At 41.0% G+C, this 24,701-nt stretch overlaps 1 protein-coding gene across 25 annotated transcripts in view; it reads right to left on the reverse strand.

Annotated features, from left to right (window-relative positions):
- caska (calcium/calmodulin-dependent serine protein kinase a) overlaps positions 1-24,701 on the reverse strand; it is a 239,352-nt gene that overhangs the window by 50,883 nt on the left and 163,768 nt on the right. For 11 of the 25 annotated variants that reach the window (XM_070975881.1, XM_070975879.1, XM_070975875.1 and 8 more), the window contains 5 exons: positions 23,998-24,015; positions 23,652-23,773; positions 6,107-6,184; positions 2,627-2,674; positions 1,139-1,219 (listed from right to left, as the gene is read on the reverse strand). In XM_070975881.1, coding sequence (XP_070831982.1) covers positions 1,139-1,219; positions 2,627-2,674; positions 6,107-6,184; positions 23,652-23,773; positions 23,998-24,015 — 347 coding nt within the window. The remainder of the gene's footprint in view (positions 1-1,138; positions 1,220-2,626; positions 2,675-6,106; positions 6,185-23,651; positions 23,774-23,997; positions 24,016-24,701) is intronic. The other 14 variants (XM_070975880.1, XM_070975877.1, XM_070975876.1 and 11 more) reach the window with 3 other exon arrangements.

A 24,701-nucleotide genomic window follows, 5' to 3' on the forward strand; every position in this document is an offset into this window, starting at 1 on the left:
ATCTTTTCCTGTCCTTATCCTTTAACTTTGATTCAGTTTTCTCTCCTTTGTCTCCCTCTATGTATCTCCTCACTTGCATCATGGTTACTTCCCTCTCTGCTGGTCTATCTATTTGATATTGAGCATGCCACTGATCAGAGACAGAAATCACACATTAATAAGTGACCTTCCCTTTACTGGATTAACCCTCACTGCTCAGATCTTCTGACCCAAAAAGTTTAAACACCCATCTTTCGAGAATTGCTCATGAAAGTTGTTTTGAATGTGTTCAGAGGCACATCAATTTTAGACTTACATTTAAAACACGGTAAACTAAATTATAAAATATTAGACACACTAAAATACAATAAAAAGAGGTGTGCCCTATTCGTCCAGTGTAGTAATATAATTTGTTAGTGATTTGGAGTCTATTGAAAAACATGCAATTGTTTTCTTTCCAAATATTTATGTAAAATAAATTACACATTAACAATCAAATAGGTGTGCTACATGAGACCAGTTTAGTGGGATTTTTCATAATTTTCACTAATATGGACATAGAGGTAAGCTAACTCCTCTTACTGCAAACACTGGATGAAATTGAGTGAGAAGATGCTGCTGGATCTGGAGTGAATGTTTGTAGAATATCCAACTCAAAACTAACCTCACCGCAGTGAATTTCTACCTTCTAAAAAAGTTCTGATAAGTGCCAGTGCTTGAAAAGTAGGCTACTGAGGTTTCATATCCAGTCACATTTACTTCTGTAACTTGATTTAACCTAGCTTTCATTACAAACAGGTTTGTTTGACTAACAAATAATCAATTACCTCGATCTTGTAGAAATTGTGAATGTGTCATTCCCCTGTTGCCTCCACACTGCTGCATGTAAAGTGGCACTTAATCTAAACACATCCAAGCAGTTGCTAAAAAAGGCACAATAGATTTTTTGGCTTTACAAAAAAAAAAAAAACAGGAAAACAAAAAAAACAGATAAACAGTGGGAAGCTAAGGCTAAGGCAAAACTAAGGCAATTTTCAGAAGGGCATCAAGGCCAGAAAGAGTGGTCAGTAGTCCCAAATGGTGGTAAAGATGCCTTCTGCACCCACCTGAGAGGTATGATGGACATGAGTGCCTGAGATGTGTGTGTTTTCTGACTCACCATGAAATGTGGCTGGGTCAGTATCCGTCTGAGTTCTTTAGCTTCGTGGTTCTCTGGGTAGCAGGAAATTTCTTCCAGTACCTGAAATGTAGAGAGAGAAAAAGCATTAGAAGAGTTTGTTTTAAGGCACAACAACTAATCCCTACTTCAAATCACATAAATATACATACATACGTCAGCACCTTGCTGTACCTGCTGCACCTTGGACAACGTATGGAGAGCAACCCAACAGCTTCACAGTCCCCCTCAAACTTTCGCAAACTGCCTCCTACATCTCCACAGCCAATGAGAGACCAACTTTGGATGCCGAGCAGCAATTCAATGCAATGTCCCTCCTCCTGCCCTTTTGACGTGACTTGGTCTGATGTCGGCTCCAGTTATGTTGCGCCTGACTGGTGAATGTGCCGTTGTAGAGGTCAGGCCTCTGAGGGGGTGTGTGAGTACTACTGAAACCTGCATTGTGAAGTTATTGTGCACTCTCTTCCTTAAATAAGACTGTTTTGTAGCAGAGATCTTAATGTCAGTGAGAGTACCTGATTTAATAGGTTATACATACAATACACTCGTAGTTGACACACACACAGAGGGTCCTATAAATCTTTCAATTCAAATGTTCAAATTAAGACTATTGTTCAGTATGGTATGGTCCAACACAAGACAAAGTAATTTTAGATTACAGACAGCACAGAACAAAGCAGCTCTTTACTGCCCACATAGAACAGTACTAGTTACAGTGACTAAACTTTCGTACAGCATAAAGCGGAAAGATGAGGGTGTGTTACCTCTTATTTTGTTTCCTATAAAATGTCACCATTGCTACATCTCCAGAGATACTGTTAGAAATATGTTGCTATCAGACATCATTTACAAAACAGTCATTTTTTATTGTCCCCATATAGAAATGGTTCAATACAGAGAACAGTAAATTATTGAGCAATGATGGCAAGAAATTCATTGGCAGTTATGAGTAGGGAAAAAAGTAAAACCCACTTTAATAAAATATTAAAATTGTATATATTTACAAAAGAAATGTGGCAGCTAAATATAGTATTGTTCTTGCTCCTGTTCTTGCTTTTATTTCTGGTTAGGGAATGTATGTTGCATTATTGATCATTTAAGTTCTCTATAAGAATGATACTATTATGTAGACCAACTATTATCTATCGTACTGGACAGGTTTGTGGGTAATTGTCTCAGAACTGTTGATTCTTACTGGGCGTACGGATGTCAGATATTAAGAGTACCGCTTTCACTGCACCATTGTCAATAGATTTATGTGGACCCCAATAGGTTTACTTGTCTAGACAAACAAACAATGTTCCTCTTTGTGTCACACCAGTAGATTTTGATCAGAAACAGAAGGGCTGCTAGGCAGCAGTGACCCTCATGGATATTATCCCTCTGAACAAACCACCTCCAATTCTGCCTTATGCTCTACTCATTAGTATCATGAACATAGCAGTGGTGTGTTGAGATCTTGTGGCTTACATATTCCAGATGTTGCAAAGCGCCACTTGCTTCATCTTGGGAGGAACTCTTAAGTGGAGGAAGACACAGGAAGAAGGGTTATACAAGCTACTGTCCTTTGTCAGTTTTTTGAGAGTATAATGATGACAGAGGTCAGGGGAAAGTAAAACTACACCCCAGTCTTTAATCAATGCCAGCCAATCAGTGAGATTATTATCTACTGCTAAAGCAGGTAACTTCACTCCAAAGAAAAATTAGTTCCAACACTAACAGAAATTATTTGCAAAGTTTGGTGGTAAAAAAAAACAAAAAAAAAACGTATTAGTGCAGTCAGAACAAAGCTTTGTTGAAGTTTGAAGCACCTTATCCCTGCTATGTTGGGCCAGAAACCCACAAGAGTACACTGGAAGCTGCAGTCTGATTGATTCAAAGCACTTCAGTATCAGCCAGAGTGAATCAGTGTAGACAGAGGTAAAGCAGAAGAGGAGGAGGAGGTAGTCCCTAAAGGCACAACCAAGATTAAATGATGAGTTAATTTAAGGTAAAACTATACTGAAGCAGTCCTTGGCTAGAATTCATAGAGCATCTCAGAATTACCCAAAGTTTTCTTGTACTGAAAATAAGACAATCAGAATCCCCTGTATAATACAGCCAGTTAATGGAAAAACACAAGAAATGCCAAAGTGGAGGAGAATCACCTTGCTTTGCTATTTGGTTCTAGTATCCAAAATACTTGAAACACTCATCAGCAAAAAGCATCAATGACTTCTTTTAGTTTTTCACATTAATAATGTGGTAGTGTCAAAATATTTAGAAAACTGACAGGCTATTCTAGATTATTTCATACAGGAACTAAAGATGGCTTACACCAGTTTGATCCAGGTTCCTAGTTAGAAGGACTATAGTTTGAAAGTAAACGCGCTCTCCTTTCAATAGCAATTTCCTGTGTGTGTGTGTGTGTGTGTGTGTGTGTGTGTGTGTGTGTGTGTGTGTGTGTGTGTGTCTGATACACCCAGTAGCATCTCTAATGTGGAAGGTCACACAGAAGCCAGAGATCTTTATTAAAACAGTTGTGTGTGATCAGGCCAGTGGACTGCTGTGTCAGCTGCTCTGACAATGCGCTGAAGTACACAGAGTTGGATCATGGGCAAATATTGTAACCTTCAACGGGTCACTGAAGTTTGAGAGGAAGCTTAATAAAGCTAAATAAGCTTAATAAGCTTAATAAATGAGTAAATAATTCAGTTTCTCTCTTTTTTAGTCAATATAATTTCAGAGTAGCTATAAAGCAGGCTGAACAGCACAGAAGCTCAGTTAGCCTGTTGTCTCAAAGCAAGACGGTCTGAACCTTCTGCCCAAGTTCATGTGGGTTTTACAGTGATGCAATATTAATAAGTACATGTAAGCACCGTTTTTAAGTACAAATTTAAAGTGCTTGGACTTTGAGTATTGTGGTTTTATTCCACTTTATACTTTATTTTTAGTACATTTATATCACAACTAACATACTTAACGAACAAAAATTTTTAAAAAATTCACATAGTTACCTTACTACACTACTACACCTCGACCAGCTACAACAGTGAACTGCTACTTGCATAAGATTCACAGGGTCAATTTTGTACTGACTATGACTTTTGATACTTAATTTCCTGATAACATGTACTTTTAAATTTAGTAACATTTTTAATGCCAGACTTGTACTTGTAATGGAGTATTTTTACAGTGTTGTGTTTCTAAACTTCTTTAAGCATCAGTCTTGCCATGGACTGGCAAACTGTCATGTTTGGTGGTGGTGTTTCACCACTTTTCACCCAGTCCATTCTGGAGGAGAATTCACCCACCACCCCATAACACTAAGCAGATAGAAAAGAAAGATGGATGGATGGATGGATGGATGGATGGATGGATGGATGGATGGATGGATGGATATGAGCATTTTAAAAATGTTGGCATTTGTGGTACAACTAAATTTATAGTTGTATGTTAAGGGGTTGTACTGAGCTACAGAGCCTACACACATAACTGTCTACAAGTTTCTGAAGCTAGTGGAGTTTGTTAATAGTGAAAACAACATACAGCAAGTGAAAAAGACTGAGTCATTTTTCAGTAACACACATTTCTCAAAGATATCTTGGCTGAAAACCTCCTGTCACAGGGAGTGTGAGAACATAAACACAGGAAGAGTCTCCTATTCAACAATAACACAAGGTGAAAAGTGCTGCTGTAGTGCTATCAATATGAGAAATCTGACAGTGAAAGACCAAACTAAACCTACACTGCAGATATCCATAGTGAGAATGCCATTCACATAAAGTATAATCATCTTCAATGCTACTGGACTGTGGACCCTCTGCAAACCAAAAAGCTGAATTTGGCATTCAACGAATATCTCCTTGTGGTCCGCTAGCTGTCCATTCTGAGTGGGACTGGGAAAAATAGAAATATTTTTGTACACAGCCCTTGCTCTATAAACAGGAATCAAACAAAGCATCTTGGAACAAGCTCCAAAACACTATTCCAGCCAATCAGCAACAGGTGGTGACTGTGCTTGTGCACAAGACAAGGGGAAGGGGGAAGTAGAGATGGGAGCAGCAAGAGGGTCATAAATCATGCTAACATTGCATTGTCGAGAAGTACAAATGTTATTAACAATCTTTCTCCATAACGACTCACCGCACCTTTAAGGTCAATATTTCAGAAACAGACTCCACTGATTCCAAACAATTTCCTATAAAATAGGAAAATTACTGATTAAATTGCTGTTTTGATCCCTGGAGTTGTAAAACTTGCTCAAATGGCATGAATGACTTTTAAAGCCTCACTTCAAATAAATTAGGTTTTCTTGTGACAGCTTGGGATTACATTGTTGCAATATCAAGTTTATTTCAGCAAAGAGCAAGACATGACACATGTCCACTTATCTAGAGTTGTATTCATTTTAAGAGAACATTGTAGTTGGATTTCTTACAGGTTTTCATCAAATAGATCCATAAATTCAAATATTAGGCCAAAGACCGTGCTGCCCACTTCTGACGAAGATACATTAAATTGAAGATGATCTCTATGGAATGAAATTATTGTTGAGGAATTTACCATTTTGCTGGGGCTACCTATGGCATAATCTTGATGGCCCCTGAATATGCCCAGACCCCATACTGAGAACAACCTCTTTACATGAACAGAGCAGGTGAGCAGAATGATGTGCAGCTGCCTTGAGTTAGAGTTTTAGTGAGCAAGAGGCCAGAATGATTAATATGGCCTAAGCAGTGACAGAAGTGTGAGGTTAAGGTGCTCAAAAGAGAGGCCAACAACTACTAGGTCTGTCATCTTCACACAGCATTTAATTTTTTGTTATCGCAAACATCACATGAAGAGGAACATGGAGTGCATATATGCTTGTGTTAATGCAGATGTGTGTCTAATTGTTGCATGTATGCAAAGTCAGTGTGGGACTGTGGGGGAGAGAAAATGTGTGTGTGCACCATGTGTGTTATTCACCTCTTTGGCTCTCTGCACTGCATCACTGGGGGGGTTTCTGATCTGTGGGGACGACTTAGTGTTGATCTTATCGTAGAGCTGAAAGAAAAGATTAAAAATAGTAAATCAGTCAGTCAACTGGTGAAACCATAAACAGAGCACCACAAATGAGCTTTAACAATGAGGTCAACATGATCAATGACACCTCTTTAATGGCTGACTGATCAACTCGTTTGTCAGAAAAAAATGATCATGGCTGCACTTTTGAGATATTTACATAAATGGTTTCTCCAGAGTTTGTTTTCTTTCCCATGAATATTGCTTAATTTAAGCCTCTGTAAAATGTATGGATGGGTTTCATTTGAGAATTTTTTAAATGAGTACAATACAATGTGAGATGATAGATTTCCAAATTACCTTTTCAGTAAGTTCTCAAATGTTGAATGTTCCAAGACACAAGTTGATGTAAAAGATCTTTACCTAAAGAAAATAATCTACAAGTGGCATCATTTGTATTTAAACCAGAAACAATGTGATCCAAGAACAGAAGGACAACAGAAGATCAGTTTCCTTTGCTCAACTAGATTTTTTGGGACAAAGCCTTGTAGCCATATGAGGCCAAAAGTAAATGGACTGTATTTATGTTGCGCTTTTCTAGTCTGACAACCACTCAAAACATTTTTTACAACACAAGTCTGCATTCACCCATTCGTACAATAGTGGCTGGGCCATTTGCTTATTACAAGCATTAACCACTCACATGGATACTCAAACCACAACCACGCGGCCACCCAAATAGATTTCCCAATTTGAGAATAACCCTGCAAGGCTACAACACCACAAAATCTATTTTTTAAAATGAAGAACTAATTTTCAGGATCCCCAAGCAGTTAGCCTTATTAATTCCATTTGTCCTCAGCTCTCTCTCTATTTGGCTTAGTTTGGATTGAGAGTGTCAATACCACTTTTTCTGTTTCAGTCTTTTTTCCTTAACATTGAACTGTTAACAAACAAGAACTGTTTTCTCTCTGACTGGAGGATGACAGACACAAGAGCACTATTTATTAAACTTCCAGCTGACCAATAAACGGCCCTGACTTGTATGGGCCTAGTCAGAGAGGAGTGTGGGGGTATTTAAGAGATTGTATGTTTGTGAGTCTCAACAAAGGCAGCATCTGTACGCTCAACTCAAAGCAGAGGGTGGCTTTTTTTTAACAAAATATATGGATGACTGTGGTCATCTAAAACAACTATTAGCATATTCAAGGCCACAGCAACGTGATATTTGATGAACAAGTTGACTGGTGGGTTTTTATTTCGTCTGCTGTACATTGAATAAGCACGGAATCTTGCATAATGTGCACACACAGTCACACACACAAAGAGAAACAAAACAATCAGACACAGAGTCACAGACAAACAGTGCTTTTTGTACCAGACAGTGCAATGCAACCCTGAGACCCAACACTATTTCTGTTTTTCCCACTCAAAATAACAGCAGCAGCTATAGTCATGTGATTTTGGACATCATCACGGGGCTATGATGGTTTATGATGGACAGAAAGAGCAAAAACATTAACCTTAAAAATTCTTTATGATCTGCATTGTGTCCATTGGAGTATTGTATAATTTAGTAAAGATCACTTGAGCAGTTCGGATTGCTTCAAAGAAACTGGGTGGAATGTGTTGTAATGTAATTCAGTAATTCTAACAGTCCATCCAGACCTAAACAAAGAAGCATGTTTAACCTGCAAACTGGATCGACAAGAACCAAGAGACAGAGAGAGGAAAGGACATTAAAAGGGATTTTGGGAGTATATGTGAATGAAAATGAGTGTACATTTATGTTTGGAGGATGACATTGCATCTTTCCCTACTGTGAAAGTCTGACACCACCAGAATAAAGAAAGTGTCCTGGGAATAATGGCATACTCCAAACATGTCTGAAGTGAGCGTCTGCATGCCCCCTTCATGAACAACGCTCTCTCACAAGGACAAACATAACACACTCTTCAGGAAATCCTTATAATGCCACTAAAATAGACCAGAAAGCCTCAGGGCTGAACTGCATTGAACGTGGCTGAGTATGTGCTGTCCCACATGCTTTGCCATTGTTGAAATCTAAACAAATATGACCTCTGAGGGGTTTTATTCGAAAATGAACTACATATAAATATATTTTTACATACATTTTTATAATATAAATGTTCTGCTGTCTACAACAGGATGAGCTGTGAGCAATAATTAGATATTTACAAGTAGAAAATGTGTATCACATGCTGAGAGCCTGGTCGTGAAAGTTCAGGTATACAGATTACAATATTGAAGAACCTGACAAGCACAATCATGAGTGCATCACACCTTTGTGGCTGCATCTGTATGTGCCAACAGCCACAACAAGCATGTAGCAGCTCTAATTTTCAGATGAGAAACAGAATGATATTATATGTTCCTGTTGGTGACAAATAAATTCAGACACCATTTCCTTAAGAGCAACTTATTACCCTGTCTCCATTAGCTAGGAAGCCTAAGGAGCTTTGGAAACTTGTACACAAGGAAAAAAAAAAATCAACGCACTTGGCTAAAGTACCTCATTATACACACGTGAAACCCCAAAACCATTCATGGGGAATACCGGGCTGACTTAAAATTAGCTTGAGGCATATCTTGACAAAATGCTCTTCCTGCAAACCCATCAGAAAGAAAATACACTCACCCAGGAGATGGTAAGTAGGTTGTCAGAGGAACACACCCAACGGAGTACAAATGAGACACAAGTTATCTAAGCCAGAAGACTCCATCCATTCAGTATCTGCAGGATTTCTAGTTTCCTCTAAGTGTTTCAGTGGTGGGGAGGCTACTTTAAGCTGCACAGATAGTGATGGAGGTTGTGCTTTTTGTGAATGGCACTGAGGCCCGACAACAGAAGCCACTATTCCTTCACAGTCTGAGGCTGCACTCTTCTGTCCTTTCCTGACTCACCCTTCTCTCAGAGGAAGGCAGGGGTGTGAAACTGACACTGAAAAGGAGACATCTGTAGCCCCGGGCTCCCACTGACACTGCTGCTCACACACAGTAGTCTCCTGCAATCCAACTTTGAGGCTTAGACTGAACTTTACTAATTCCAATTTGGGAAATTCTTTCATTGCAGCAGGAGCTTAAACAACACACATAAAAATAGAATAAAACTAAGAGAAGAGAGAGTTCTTAAAAAATACAACTAAGTATATAAACATAGAATAGTAGCAATTCTTAAAATTAGTGCTGTCAATTTATTAAAATATTTAATCGCGATTAATCTCATGAATGTCATAGTTAACTTCCAATTAATCGCAAATTAATCGCACATTTTTATTTATTCTAAATGTCCCTTGAATTATCATTTTAATGCTCTTATCAACATGGAAAAGAGGATATGCTTGCTTTGTGCAAATGTTTTTTAATTGAAAACAACAACGTGTAGTTATATTTCACACTTTCTCACTTTGAGCAGTCATTCACATCTGAAGCAAAATCTCACACAATTAAACATTGTCAAGCCCCTTCAACAACCCTTTCTAAAGGATCAAAACAGAGTGATCCAAAATAAAGTTACAAGTTACAGTTAAAGTTACAAAGTTACACATCATTGTAAACTAGGACTCTATAGTGCAGTTAAACCATGGCTTAAACTTTCCTTTCTTAAGTTTCCTTTGAACATAATAGCATCCATATGCCTCTGTTGAAAGCCATCTATTGTCGCCTGGTTTTGACAAGGGCGGCAGAGAATTCGCATTTGCCGTGTGTTTGGCCATCAAGTGGTATTTCAGACTGGATGTGCTATGTTGATAATTCAGTTCACACCGACAATACACACAGATAACTTTGGTCTTGTCAGTCGACCCATCTGGCAACTTTCTGAAACTAAACTTTCCATTCAGAATCTTGTTCGCACCCATCTCGGCATTTCGCGCTTGACATCCACTCAAACCAGTAACCTATTCTTTCACAGCTAGCAAGCAGGCAAGACCAAACGCATGCGTGGGGCGTGCCTATTGTTTTGTTTCCAGTTTGCAACTGGATCCTCTAGTTTCTCTTTCATTACTAGCAGTGGCCACAGCTTATAAAAAACTACAAGTTCACGAGGTCACAAAGAGCGTTAATCTTGCGATAAATACAATGACGCCGTTAAAATTGATTTGGGTTAACGCGTTAAAAACGCAATATTTTTGACAGCACTACTTAAAATGTAACTAAGTATGTAAAATATATACTAATATCTAACTAAGTGTATAAACAAATATTAACATCAGTTCTTGAAGAGAGAGAGAGCGCCAGAGCTATAAAGTATGTACCAGAAAAAATATGCACAAGTTGCAAGTGATAAATAAATGTAAACAAACAATATTTTGCAATATTGCAGTAGTGCAATAATATGTAACACTGAAATATTGGGGTTTGTGAGGTTGGTAGAGATTAACGGTTTAAGTTGCAATTGTACAGTTTTATGGCTTGTGGCAGGAATGATTTCCTGAAGCGGTCTTTGTGGCAGTGGAGCTGGACCAGTCTATTGGAGAAAGAACTCCACTGTCTCTCCATGAGGTGGTGAAGAGGATGTTCAGGATTATTCATGCTGAATAACAGTCTGTCCAGTGACCTTTTCACCACCACCTCCTCAAAAGTGTCTAATTTGCTGCCAGTAATAGAGTCGGGCTTCCTGACTGGTTTGTTCAGTCTGTTGGTGTTGCCAACTCCGATGCTGCTCCCCCAGCACACTGCAGCAAAGAAAAGCGCACTGGCAACAACAGACTGGCAGAAGATCTCCAACATCTTGCTGCACACATTGAGTGATCGCCGATCAGATTCCTTTTTGATAAAGCTTATAGTTCGTGCTGGCTCAGGCTTGTCCTGGACCAGCCCCTAGTTATGCTGCTATAGGATTAGACTGTCGGGGGACCTCCAAAGATACACCGAGCTCCTCTGTCTTTCTCTCCCTCTCCATCTGCATGCTTTCATGTCCTACCACAGCGTGTTACTAATTTAGCTCCTGTGCTTTGTCCTCTCGCAGATTCCCATGGACAGTGGCTGAATCTGGATTGTGGATTTCAGCTACGTCTCCTGCCATGGCCCTGCCTGACATCCACTGCAACTGCATATCTGTCTCACTCTCTCTCTCTCTAACCCAACCGGTCGAGGCAGATGGCCGCCCACCCAGAGCCTGGTTCTGCCTGAGGTTTCCGCCTGTTAAAAGGAAGTTTTTTCTCGCCACTGTCGCCAAGTGCTTGCTCATGAGGGAATTGTTGGGTCACTGTAGATAAAAGAGCTCGGTCTGTACCAGCTCTGTATGGAAAGTGTCCTGAGACAACTTTTGTTGTGATTTGGCGCAATACAAATAAAATTGAATTGAATTGAATCTGAGCCTCCTCAGGAAATAGAGTCTGCTCATTCCCTTCTTGCAGACAGAATTGCTGTTGGTTTTCCAGTTCAGTCTGTTGTCGAGGTGCACTCTGAGGTATTTGTAATCCTCAACCACTGTGACATTCTCCCCCAGAATATAGATTTGTTGTGTGGTTGTCCTGTTCATTCTGAAATCAATCTCCTTGGTCTTGGCCACGTTAAGCAGCAGGTGATTTATACCAGACCATGCCACAAAATTATCCACCACTGCTCTGTATTCCTCTTCTTGTCCATCCTTCATACACTTCATCACCATTGAGTCATCTGAAAACTTCTGTAGGTGGCACAATGAGGAGTTGTACTGGAAGTCTGAGGTGTGGAAAAGAGAAGAAAGGTCTGAGAAAAGGAGACAAAACTTTCTTACTTCCACAGTCTCAGACAAAACTGCCCAGTCGAAGAAACTGCGGCCTGTCTGTCAGGTAGTCAGTAATCCAGGAGGTTGTGTGCACATCGACTCCCATCATTCACTGTTTCTCACCCAGGAGCAGTGGCTGGATAGTATTAAATGCACTGAAGAAATCAAAGAAAGTGATCCTCACAGTGCTGCGGCTACAATTCAGGTGGGAGTGAGCCCACTGCAGCAGGTGTATGATGGTGTCGTCGACACCCAGATGGGGTGGTTAGGCGAACTGTAGAGGGTCCAGTGATGATTTCACCTGCGGTCACAGGTGGGCCAGAACCAGCCTCTCCAGCACCTTCATCATGAGTGATGTAAGGGCAATGGGTCGGTAGTTGTTACATGGGACAGGAAACACTTAACAAAGTTTACAAAAATTAATGCAAGGTTTTCCACACTAAAACATTAGCCAATGCCTAACATTGTTAATAAGTTGTAAGAAAAGAAATTAACTCTCAAAGTTTATTGTTGTCAAACAAGGGCGCAGCCATATTGTCTTGGCATAGAGCGTGACGTCACGAGGTTGGTTGGATTGAGGTCTTCCTATACTCCACTGGTGACAACAGTGACAAAATGGAACCACAAAGAAAGAAGAACTGCAAGGGAGGTCATTTTTGTATCAATTCAATTCAATTTTATTTGTATAGCGCCAAATCACAACAGAAGTTGTCTCAGGACACTTTCCATATAGAGCTGGTACAGACCAAGCTCTTTTATCTACAGAAAACCAACAATTCCCCCATGAGCAAGCACTTGGCGACAGTGGCGAGGAAAAACTTCCTTTTAACAGGCAGAAACCTCGGGCAGAACCAGACTCTGGGTGGGCGGCCATCTGCCTCGACCGGTTGGGTGGGAGAGGGAGAGCAAAATAGGGAGAGTGAGACAGACACAGACAGACAGACAGACAGACAGACAGACAGACAGACAGACAGAAATGCATTCAGAGAGAGAGAGAGGGAGAGAGAGAGAGAGAGAGAGAGAGAGAGAGAGAGAGACAGAGAGAGAGACAGACATGCAGTCACAGTAACAGTGACAGTGGATGTAATAACAGTAGTAGCAGTTGCAGTGGATGTCAGGCAGGGCCAAGGCGGGAGACGCAGCTGCAATCCACAATCCAGATTCAGCCACTGTGTAACCTGCAAGACGACAAAGCACAGAGACTCCGGGGAAGGAGCTAAGTTAGTAACACGCCGTGGTAGGACACGAAAGCGTGCAGATGGAGAGGGAGAGAAGGACAGAGGAGCTCGGTGTATCTTTGGAGGTCCCCCGACAGTCTAGTCCTATAGCAGCATAACGAGGGGCTGGTCCAGGACAAGCCTGAGCCAGCCCTAACTATAAGCTTTATCAAAGAGGGAAGTTTTAAGCCTACTCTTAAATGTAGAGACAGTGTCTGCCTCCCGGACAAAGACTGGAAGATGGTTCCACAGGAGAGGAGCTTGATAGCTAAATGCTCTGACTCCTGTTCTGCTTTTTGAGACTTTAGGAACCATAAGTAGACCTGCATTCTGGGAACGCAGTGTTCGAGTAGGGCAATAAGGTACTATGAGCTCTTTAAGATAAGAAGGTGCCTGGCCATTTATGGCTTTGTAAGTAAGGAGGAGAATTTTAAACTCTATTCTAAACTTTACAGGGAGCCAGTGCAAAGTGGCGAGTATTGGAGAAATATGATCTCTCTTCCTGGTTTTTGTCAGGACACGTGCTGCAGCATTCTGGAGCAACTGAAGAATATTCAGCAACGAATTTGGGCAGCCTGATAGTAAAGAATTGCAATAATCCAGCCTGGAAGTTACGAATGCATGGACTAGTTTTTCTGCATCATTTTGAGACAAAATATGCCTGATTTTTGCGATATTACGTAGGTGAAAAAAGGCTGTCCTTGAAATTTGTTTTACATGGGAGTGAAAGGACATGATTCTTTACAGTGGTGCTGGATGCCAGCGCAATGCCATCCATAGCTGCTATGTCATCAGAAAGTGACTTTCTAAGATGTTTAGGGCCTACTACTATAACTTCAGTTTTGTCTGAGTTTAGCATCAAAAAATTGCAGGTCATCCAGGTCTTTATGTCATGAAGACATGCTTGTAGTCTAGTTAACTGACTGGTTTCTTCTGGCTTCATTGATAAATATAGCTGGGTATCATCTGCATAGCAATGAAAATTTATTGAGTGCTTCCTGATAATCTTACCTAAAGGAAGCATATATAAGGTGAATAGAACTGGTCCAAGCACAGAACCCTGCGGAACTCCATAGCTGACTTTAGTGAGTACAGAGGAGTCGTCATTAACGCGTACAAACTGAGAGCGATCTGACAAGTAGGATTTAAACCAGCTTAGCGCAGTTCCCTTAATGCCAATGAAGTGTTCCAGTGTCTGCAATAGGATGCCATGGTCAATGGTGTCAAATGCAGCACTAAGATCCAATAAGACTAGTACAGAGACAAATCCTTTATCAGATGCAATTAGAAGGTCATTTGTAACTTTAACCAGTGCTGTCTATGTGCTATGATGCACTCTAAATCCTGACTGGAAATCCTCAAATAAACTATTATTGTTTAGAAAGTCGCACAGCTGATTGGCAACTGCTTTCTCAAGAGTTTTTGAGAGAAAGGGAAGGTTGGATATCGGTCTATAGTTGGCTAAAACCCCTGGATCAAGAGTAGGCTTTTTAAGGAGCGGTTTTATCACAGCTACTTTAAAGGACTGTGGTACGTAGCCTGTTGATAAAGACAGATTGATCATGTCTAATACTGAAGAGTCAATGAGAGGTAATACTTCTTTAAACAGCTTAGTCGGGATTGGATCTAAAATACAGGTTGATGATTTTGCTGATGAAATTATTGAAATTAGTTGGTGAAGGTCAACAGAAGTAAAACAGTCTAAAACTGCGACAGACTGAGTAACAGTTTCTACTGTTTCTGTGTTTGAAGACAAAACAGTACCAGTTGATGGCAGGAGCCGATGAACTCTGTCTCTAATAGTTAGAATTTTGTCATTAAAGAAGCTCATGAAGTCATTACTGTTCAGAGCTAAAGGAATACATGGTTCAACAGAATTATGGCTCTCTGTCAGCCTGGTTACAGTGCTGAAGAGAAACCTGGGATTGTTCTTATTTTCCTCTATTAGTGCAGAGTAATAGGCTGCCCTGGCACTGCGGAGGGCTTTCCTGTATATTTTAAGACTGTCTTGCCAGGCGGACCGAAATTCTTCCAAATTGGTAGAACGCCATTTTCTATTTTCCGTGAAGTTTGCTTTAATTTGCGGGTTTGAGGAGTATACCATGGACCTAACCTCCTCTGTTTAATTATCTTCTTTTTTAGGGGAGCAACAGAGTCAAGTGTCATACGCAATGAACCTGTAGCACGATCAATCAGGTAGTCAATCTGGGAGGGACTAATGTTAGCATAGGAATCCTTTGTTGTATTGAAACATAGCATTGGATTAAATACTGATGGGATCACATCCTTAAATTTAGCTACAGCACTATCAGACAGGAGTCTGGTATAAGAATTTTTGCCTACTGGATGGTAGTCTGGTAATATGAATTCAAAAGTTATTAAATGATGGTCCGATAAAAGAGGATTCTGTGAGGAGACTATTAAGTCTTCGATTTCAATGCCATATGTCAGAACAAGGTCAAGGGTGTGGTTAAAACAGTGAGTTGGTTCATGTACATTCTGATGGAAGCCAACTGAGTCTAATACTGAGATAAACGCAGTGCTAAGGCTGTCATTATCAATGTCGACATGTACATTAAAGTCACCTACAATAATTACTTTATCTGCTTTAAGGAATAAGCCTGATAGAAACTCCAAGAACTCAGCTATAAATTTGGAGTAAGGACCAGGAGAGCGGTATACTATAACAAATAAAACTGGCTGCACTGTTTTCCATTTTTCATGAGAAAGAGTGAGAACAAGGCTTTCAAATGAGTTAAAGTCGAGATTAGATTTAGGGTTGATCAAAAGGCTTGAGTCAAAAATGGCTGCAACTCCACCTCCTCTGCCGCTGCCTCGAGGAATATGAGTATTAATATATAGTATATACGTATTAGTATTAGTATATATATATTAGTATTGCTTCAGGCTGTAGCAATGAATCCCACAGAGTAAAAAACCAGGGCAAGACTGTACATTTTCATGTTTTGCCACTAAAGCGGCAATTGGTTCTCCGTCACTGGCTAGCTGCTCTCAAACGCCAAGCTAGGGTTTGCAGAGAGCACTTTGTAACTGAGGACTACATTGACAAGAAGGCTTTTAAATCAGGTGTCCTGGTGACTCGTAAAACAAAGCCAGAAGCTGCTCCATCTGTGTTTGATTTTTCGTCACAGACCGGCGGCTGTGCGCCATAAGGCAAGAGCACAACACCGTGCCGTTGTGGAAGAGCAGAGAGAGATGGGTTAGCTGGTGGAGCCCGCTAGATCATTAAAACGGAAACTGTGTTATGGCTGGGTTTTTGCCTTTGATTGTGTTTTTGGTTTTGTGTCTCTCCAGGGCTGGTACGTGGCAGGGGCGGGGCTGATCTCACCTGAGACTAAGCAGCACCCAGACGCACCTACAATTAATTCTCACTGATCAGAGCTCCCTGTCTTAAGCATGCTTCTCTCACTCTCAGGTGCCAGAAGATTATGGTTCTTCCCCGAGTGTGTGTCGAGCGGTTGATGGTCTCTGGTCCCTGCCACGTATCTCCCGCTGCTGAGTTAAGCCTTTGTTCAGTTCTCGAGTGTTTTGTCTTATGCCTGAGTGCCTGTTTTCCCTGACGGTGATTTTTTGTTCTTCAGTGCTGTCGAGTTGTTTTCCTCCAGTACGTGTTCCTTCTTTTGTCTGCCTGTGTGCATTTTTTCCCTAACGGAGTTTTTTGTTTCAGCTGTCGAGTTTTTTTCCTCCAGCCTTGTTTCCTGTCATCACTGGCCTGTGCGCCTTCCCAGTTTTTGGAGTTTTGTGTTCCGCTGTCAAGCTTCCCTTCAGCGCAGACTGTCTTCCTTAGCAGTGCACTGATTCCAGCCTCTGAGAGTTCTCTGTTGTTACTTTGTTAAATAAACTGTCTTATCATTGCCACTCTGCTTTTGAGTCCTGCCTACCTTGCCTTGGCGTCACAAACTGACTGCAGTGGCTAGAGCATGCACTGTCCTGTGTGCATATGGTTTGTGCGTGGATGACACCATCTATTAATCAGAATCATTACATCATCAGCCGTAGAGCCGGCGCTTTTACGCAGCACGGCTTGTAAAAAAAAAAAAAAAAAAGCTTGTTATCTACAATATAATTTGCCTTTTATTCCTGCTAACACTGTGTAATTTAAATGGACCACGGATACAAGCAACACATTTTTCCAGCGATGGCAGGCTTAAAAAAATACTGTGGCATAGTTATTACATAATAACTACAATGAAACTTTCACTTCATTTTCTACAATAATAAACATCAAACAATCAATTCATATAATTAATAAAACACTCATTCAAGATTCTAGATTACTTTATTACTTTATTTTTCCCATATACATAAAAAACAGTTAAAAACTATTTTCATCCATGTTAAATCTCTTGTGACATTAAATTAAATAGTTAGAGACTATTAATGGGGCGCACCATGGTCTTGGCACAGACATCTTTCAATAAAAGCATGGCCACTTCCAACACTTCCCTCTCGCAGCAGAGCATCTGGTAGGTGCGGAATAAAGTGATGCAGGGAAGATCCCCCAGAAGACAGCCCACGTTCGCCTCCCGACAACAAATACACTCTGTCAGGGTGGGCATTTCCCTGCAGTTACCAGACCCGCACCACGCTGTGTTGCCCACTCTCTCAGCACCTGCAGAAACCATCAGCTGCTCTTCCTCCAAAACAACCCCTGGCTGTGTTTGAGGTGTTAATCTCCCCAGTGGCTGGAAGGCGTATGTCATCGGGTGTGATGGCATCGCTTCAAAATTCCGCTCAATTTCATCCTCTTCCATTCTTTCTTCGTGCTGCCAAGCTAGCTATGTATCCAACCTGATCCAACCAACCAACCTCATTGCATAGCTAATGATGCAAGAACAACATGGCAGCGCACTATTGCTGAAGCAGTTGATCAGCACAAAAAAAACTCTTCTAATTTTATGTAAAAGCACTTTCCATCTTAAAAAAAAAATCACAGACGTTTTCCCACACACTTAATTCTATGTGAAATAAATAAGAATCAGAGTGTTTCATGTCCTCTTTAAGGCCAGATGGAAACTTCTTCTTCGGAACAGCACCGGGACTCTCTGCAGGCTCAGGTTCGGGTTAAAGAGGTGTTCCAGGATCATGGACAGCTGGCTGGCACAAGTCCTCAGGACAGGAACTAATGCCATCAGGGCCAGCAGCCTTGCCCAGGTGCAGCATCTCCAGCTGTCTTCTTACCTGGCACGTAGTCAGGCAGGAGATGGTGTTAGTGGAGGGAGTGCCATGAGTCCAAGGGACGGATCACCAGGGGCAGTTGAGGACTGGAGATAGAAAGCTTGGGTAGAGGGGGGTTATTGAGGCCATTGTAGACAGTGGTGAGGTGTGAGGGGGCGGGGGAATGCAAGGACAGTCCTGGCGGTGAGCTAAACCTGTTGAAGAAGTGGTTTAGCTTTCATGGTTTCATGGTTGCATTGGCCCTCTCGAGGATGCCGGAAGCTGGTCTGTATGTATGCTGCCTTGAGCCCCGTGATCTTCTTCATTCTGTCCACACATCCTTCACTCTGTTCTGCTGAAGTTTGGCTTCCAGCTTCCTCCTGTAGGCATCTCTGCTCTGCTTCAGCTTCTCCCTCAGCTCGTGCTGAACACTCCTCAGTTATTTTTTGTCCCCTGACCTGAAGGTTTGTTTCTTCCTATTAAGCAGACTTTTCAGGTCACAGGTGATCCAGGGCTTGTTGGGAAAGTAGCGTACAGTCCAGGTTGGCAGTATGGTCTGTTGATATCCTCCCAATGTGGCTCACACAACATATCCCAGTCTGTTGTCTCAAAGCAGTCTTGCAGTGACTCATGAGCCTCCTGAGTCCACCTCCTCACTGTCCTCGTGGACACAGGCTGCCCCTGAACAAGAGGGACATACTGAGGTGTTAACAGCAGGCTGTGATCAGCTCTGCCTTGGGGGGGAATGACTGTGGCACTGTATGTATCCCTTGCATTAGCAAATAGTAGGTCCAGTGTGGTGTTGCCTCTGGTGGGGCAGTTAATAAATTGGTGGAATGTTGGCAGAGTTTTGTCCAAAGAGTTGTGATTAAAGTCCCCAGTAATGACTACAAATGTGTTTGGTTGCTGCGTTGGTAGCTCCGCTACAGTGGAGTGGATGACGTCATGCCCTGCTTCCCCATCAGCCTTTGGAGGAATGCAAACAATGATAACGATAACATGATAACAGAGGCAAATAATAAGGCAGCATCCCTGCAGCTAGCAGCTCTATGTCCGGGCAACAGCGCAATCCCTCCTCCTTTCTTCTTGCTCTGAGCCACGTCTCTGTCCGCCTGCACATAGCTGAAGCTGGGTACCTCCACACTCCAGTCTGGGATGTCTGAGTGAAGCCAGGACTCAGTAAAGGCCATTATGCTGCACTGACCAGCGCGAGGAGCTCGTCCATCTTATTTGCCAAAGAAATCTGACTGTCGGACAAAGGAACGCTATATGGAAAAAATTTGTGAAAAAGTAAATGCTGTTGGCAAAACGATGCGAACAGTGGATGAGGTGAAAAGAAGATATCAAGATATTAGAAGACGAACAAAAGAAAAATTGACGTACAATAAAATGTAAAATGTTACTTTTAGGAACAGGTGCAGTTAACATTCTGTGAAGAGCAAGTTGCTGGAATTACCGGGTATGACACACTGGACCAAACAGCAGAACAAGGTAGGTGCACAATAATACTACACAAACAAACTTCTGAAAAGATATTTATTTAGTAAGAGAAAAATGAATGTACCTCCTGTGGTTACATTTTGCTGTCTTTCAAGTCAAATCCAAAAAACCCTAACAAAAAACTTTTTTTTTTCACATGTAGAATCTTGATCAGAAGTCCAGCCATCCCCCTCCAATCCCCCCAGAGCAGCCGCCACCCCTGCAGAGACTTGAAAGGGCCCAGAGGACATTGATCTGGAGTTGCTGCAGGAACAAAAGAAGCAGTCTGCAGCCCTTCAGACAATTGCACGGGAGATGTGAGCAGTGTCATCATTGGCACGGGCGGTAAGGCACCACACTCAGGCCATTGCCAGGCACTGCAGACAGATGGTCAGCGCAGTATCTGCCCTGATGATGGCACCACAGCGACAGCTATGCAGCCAGGGACTGGAGAGGGAGGAGAGGTGCACACAGCGGGCAAGTTCCACCTGTGTAAAAGGAAACACAAATAATACATTCAACTGTCATGTTTAAGTTGTCTTATATTGACTGTGAATATTTATTTTGTGAAAAATGGGCTATATGATGAAGAGCTGTTTTGCTTTTTTTTTTTTTTTTTCAAGACCATAAATGTTTTAAATATAGCCTAATACATTTTCTGACTGAAACAATGTCTTTAATATGATTTTGCTGGGCTTAACATAATTAGACGTTAATGAGAGTGAGTATTTTGTTTGATAACAATGTTTAGAATTTAGAAAGTGATTTCAGTCATCTTTTTGTCAATAAATGTTGATTTGCTTAACTTTGCAATGCTCTGCTCTTCAGTTTGTTGGGTCACACTAGCCAGAGGGAACGGTCTTGCATTTGTATTCGATCTACAACATACCCATGTGCTGGGGATGTTTTCGTCCGTTTTTTGGCCATAACTTTTACTGTGCTTCAGCAAATTGAATGGTTTTTGGGGAGATTTCTTACTTTAATGCAAACTTTGGAAATATGATTTTGAGTTTTTCTAAAAGTCAATAATACAGCTTTGGCAAATTTACTACCCTAATGTGGTTTGTGCCACCAAAACATACAGCTGTAAAAAATAAATAAGAAAGTTGTTTTTTTTTTTTTTAACTTTTCGCTCTCTCTCTTTTTTTTTTTCTTAAATCTGTTACTCCACTTCAGTTCCCATCGAAACTACCAAATCTTAAAAAAAAAAAAGAAAAAAAATCTGGATTCTAATTTCATAGGTGATCATTGCTTTGGGGAAAAACACACACAAAATGACTTATTTTTAATATAAAGTTCTTGGAAACTTGTTTCCTTTTACCCGTTATCACAGTCATGGATGTTTCAAAAATGAATAACAGTATTGACTATGTTGCATTTTCAGTTTTTGTGCTGCATCAGATTTCTCTTTCAGTCACAAATGTGGCTGAAAACAACTATTTAAAAATACAGCTGTAAAATATATCAGATGAATATATAGGTGTATTTCTGCATTATTGGATGAAAATAGAAAAATGCACATAACAAACAGCTCACAAGAAGTGACTTCCAATGAGACTGCTGCATGTTTGCATCGCGGCAGTATTGGGTTGTTGCTCCATACGGATCCTCCAGCATGGCGTCATGCTCCAGCCTGTGTTGCTTGGTGATGTTATGTAGCAAGCAGCTTTTCACTACAATCAGGGCCACTTTTCTGGCCTGTACAGCAGTGCTCCACCAGTGCGATCCAAACAATGGCACCTGTTCTTCAGGATTCCAAAGGTGCGCTCCACAATATTCCGTGTGCGGGTATGGGCCTCGTTGTACCTTATTGTGGTCAGGTTGAGAACAGGTTTCAGGAGGAAGGGGTGTAGGGGGTATGCACTGTCACCTTAAGAAACATATGAATCAATATGAAACATGCTCTTGTTTTTAATGTAATAAATTATTTTACAAAAGATTTTACAAAATGACTCACCTACAAGCCAGCCATCTCTTATCTCACCATCTTGCAACTTGGAAAACAGAAAACTGTTTCTCAGAATGAAAGATTCATGTACTGACCTGGGATATTTTGCCACAAAGTTGGTAATGATCCCTTTGGCATCACAAACATACTGCACATTCAATGAATGCGTGTGTTTGCGATTTCTGGACACATGCTCAGTGTCTGCACGGGGGCACAAGCTGTACATGGGTGCAGTCAATTTCTCCTATAACTCTGGGAAATCCAGCTACTGCAAAAAAGTCTTGTTTGGTCTCATTCAATGAGTGCCGAGTGCGTGGAAACCTATTAAACTTGGCCATCTGGCGCGAAATGGCATTTTGGACTTCAGACAGCACATCTGAAAAACGGGATTGGGAGATCCTAGCTGTAATAGCCACCGTACGCTGGAATGACCCAGATGCAAAAAAATGTAAACTTGCAAGGAGTTTTGTCATTGCAGGTATTACGTGACTCGTTCCCGTGGCTGGCTCCAAATCCACTCTGAGTTCCTCCAACAGCTCCAAAATGGCAATGCTGGATAGGCGATATGTTTTAATGAGTGTTTCCTCATTCATTCCAAAAATGCATGAAAAATGCGTTCTCTGTGTCTCCTTTCATAATTTCAATGTCTCTTTTTTGCAACAATAACTGCAGCCATGTGTGCACAATTACGCATACAAACCGTTTGCACCTCCTTTTGACACGTGTTAAATATAGACACAGTTTCTATTAGCAAAATTGCTCTCAGGTTTGATAAATCACGTTACAGGTCCTAAATTAATATATTTACATTTTCTCCTCCCAACACACGCGCAATCGTGTGTAAACGCCCCATATTGCATATTCATTGCGGTAGACGTACACTCTGCATGCAGACACACTATTTTACACCTTTGAAAGATACGACCCTTAGTGCGCACTGTTAGTAAATCAGTTTGTGCATTTTTTTGTTTTTATACTTGCAAAACTTTAGTAGATCTGGCCCTAAGAGTGTCAGACAAACTATGCACTAATCTAAAATGTTGTTCAGCTTCTCTGCCCGCTGCTAATGTCGCGAACATCCCTGAGTCACAGAAAAGAGTGGCAAACCACCATTAGTCAAATTCACTGCTTGGACTCTGCCCCATTTGTGTTTAACACACACAAATGCAGAGGGATGTAATAACACATCTAAAAACACTGCAACCTTTTTACAACTTTGAGCAATAAGCATCCTAGTTTGTGTGCTGTGTGAAAGAAAACTATTTATGGGTCATATTTCATAAAATTACTACATCTTATTTAGGGCTCTATTTTAATCATGCAATCGCAAAAAGACCAGTGCCTAGAACTTGTGTAGTATTGAGAGTATAGGTGCATCCAATGCACCTACTGCTCATCCATAAGGGAACTGACAATGGCTTGGAGGCCATATCCCATATGCTTAATATTTAACCTTAAGTGGGGATTCAATCCAAAAATAGTCCTGAGTTAAAACAGTGCTGATGGGGTGTGTTGTTTATGGTACTGGTGAGACAATTAAATACAATCCAGGAAAGTCCAGTTTTAGTAATAGATGAATGTGTTAAAAGGTTTATCAGATGCCAAAACACTGCACAACAGTCTGTAATACTGACAGGATTTTTCATCTCCAGAGAATTAATCTTTGGGAGGGCTACTCTGTTTCATTAGTTAACAATAAAGTGGAATAAAAAGTAGATAAGCCATCCCAATAAAATAAAAACCAATAACACATAAAGGTGGACATATCGCAGTGTACTAACTGAGTAGGTGGAACCTTGCATGGTAGCCACTGCCACAAGTGTATGAATGCACGTGAGTGTGTGCGTGAATGAGTGAATGCTGACTTGTGTTGCAAAGTGCTCTGAGTTGTCAGTAAAAGTAGAAAAGGGCTACATGAATTCATTTGTGTAGGTGTTTGTGTGTGACACTTACATCGAGCAGTGTGTGTAGATGCTGATCTTGGAAAACACTGTGAAGGAAATCTAGATCTTTTTCACTGCAGTCTGTCAAAGCATGGATCTCCTCTAAACTGTCCAACACCTGAGACACAGCCCCTGCAAGACACACAGATGCACGCACGCACGCACGCACGCACGCACGCACGCACGCACGCACGCACGCACGCACGCACGCACGCACATTAGAGTGACGGTCCATCAGTCAGGTCAACATTCTTAAATGCCTCTGCAGTAGACATGCTCATGCACTTCACTCAAAGACTATAACATTTTAGTACGTAACTTGATTCACAACACACAAGCCACCAACGGATACCTACGTTCTGCTGCTAATAGTCCTAGCAGGTTGGAAGCATTAATAGAAAGACAAACAAACATTGACAGTTTGCAAATGAACTCAGGTTTTAATATCAATGTCAACAGTTGGAGTTGGATTAATCAGAGGTATGCAGGCATTTTACAATTTGAGAAGGGTGCACAATGTTATTTATAATAAAAAGAAAAGCCTAGATATGGCCATTCCATTCCTGAATGTTGAAAGGGCTTTTGACACAGTGGAACGGCCGCATCTATTTGAAATACTGTCCAGATTTCGCTTTAGAGAAAATATCACTGAATGGATAAAACTACTGTACAGCAACCCATCTGGCACAGTTCCTACCAAGACTTACAAAGGTAATGAAGTCATTTTGGTAGTATGGCAGGTTACAAGGTGAATAACACAAAGTCTAATATTCTGTATCATGGAAAGACTGAAAGAATACATAAAATATTTTACCTTGTGGGAACAGAAGTTCCAGAAAACTACAATCCATATGGCCTGTGTATATGGCCTGCAAGACCATTTGATCTGACCCACAGGGCAATTCATGAATGCAAAAAAGCTGTTACTTTTTTCAGTGATAAAGAAAATAACATAAAATAGTACACTAACACATTCTTCTCAGTGGTTTCTCTTTCATTTCTCTCTCTCTTTTTTTTTTTTGCTGAAGTAAAAGGCAAGCTAATGGGTCTAACTTGGTTT

Source organism: Chaetodon trifascialis, chromosome 12 (genome assembly GCF_039877785.1).
Source record: "Chaetodon trifascialis isolate fChaTrf1 chromosome 12, fChaTrf1.hap1, whole genome shotgun sequence".
NCBI classification, from domain to species: Eukaryota; Metazoa; Chordata; class Actinopteri; order Chaetodontiformes; family Chaetodontidae; genus Chaetodon; species Chaetodon trifascialis.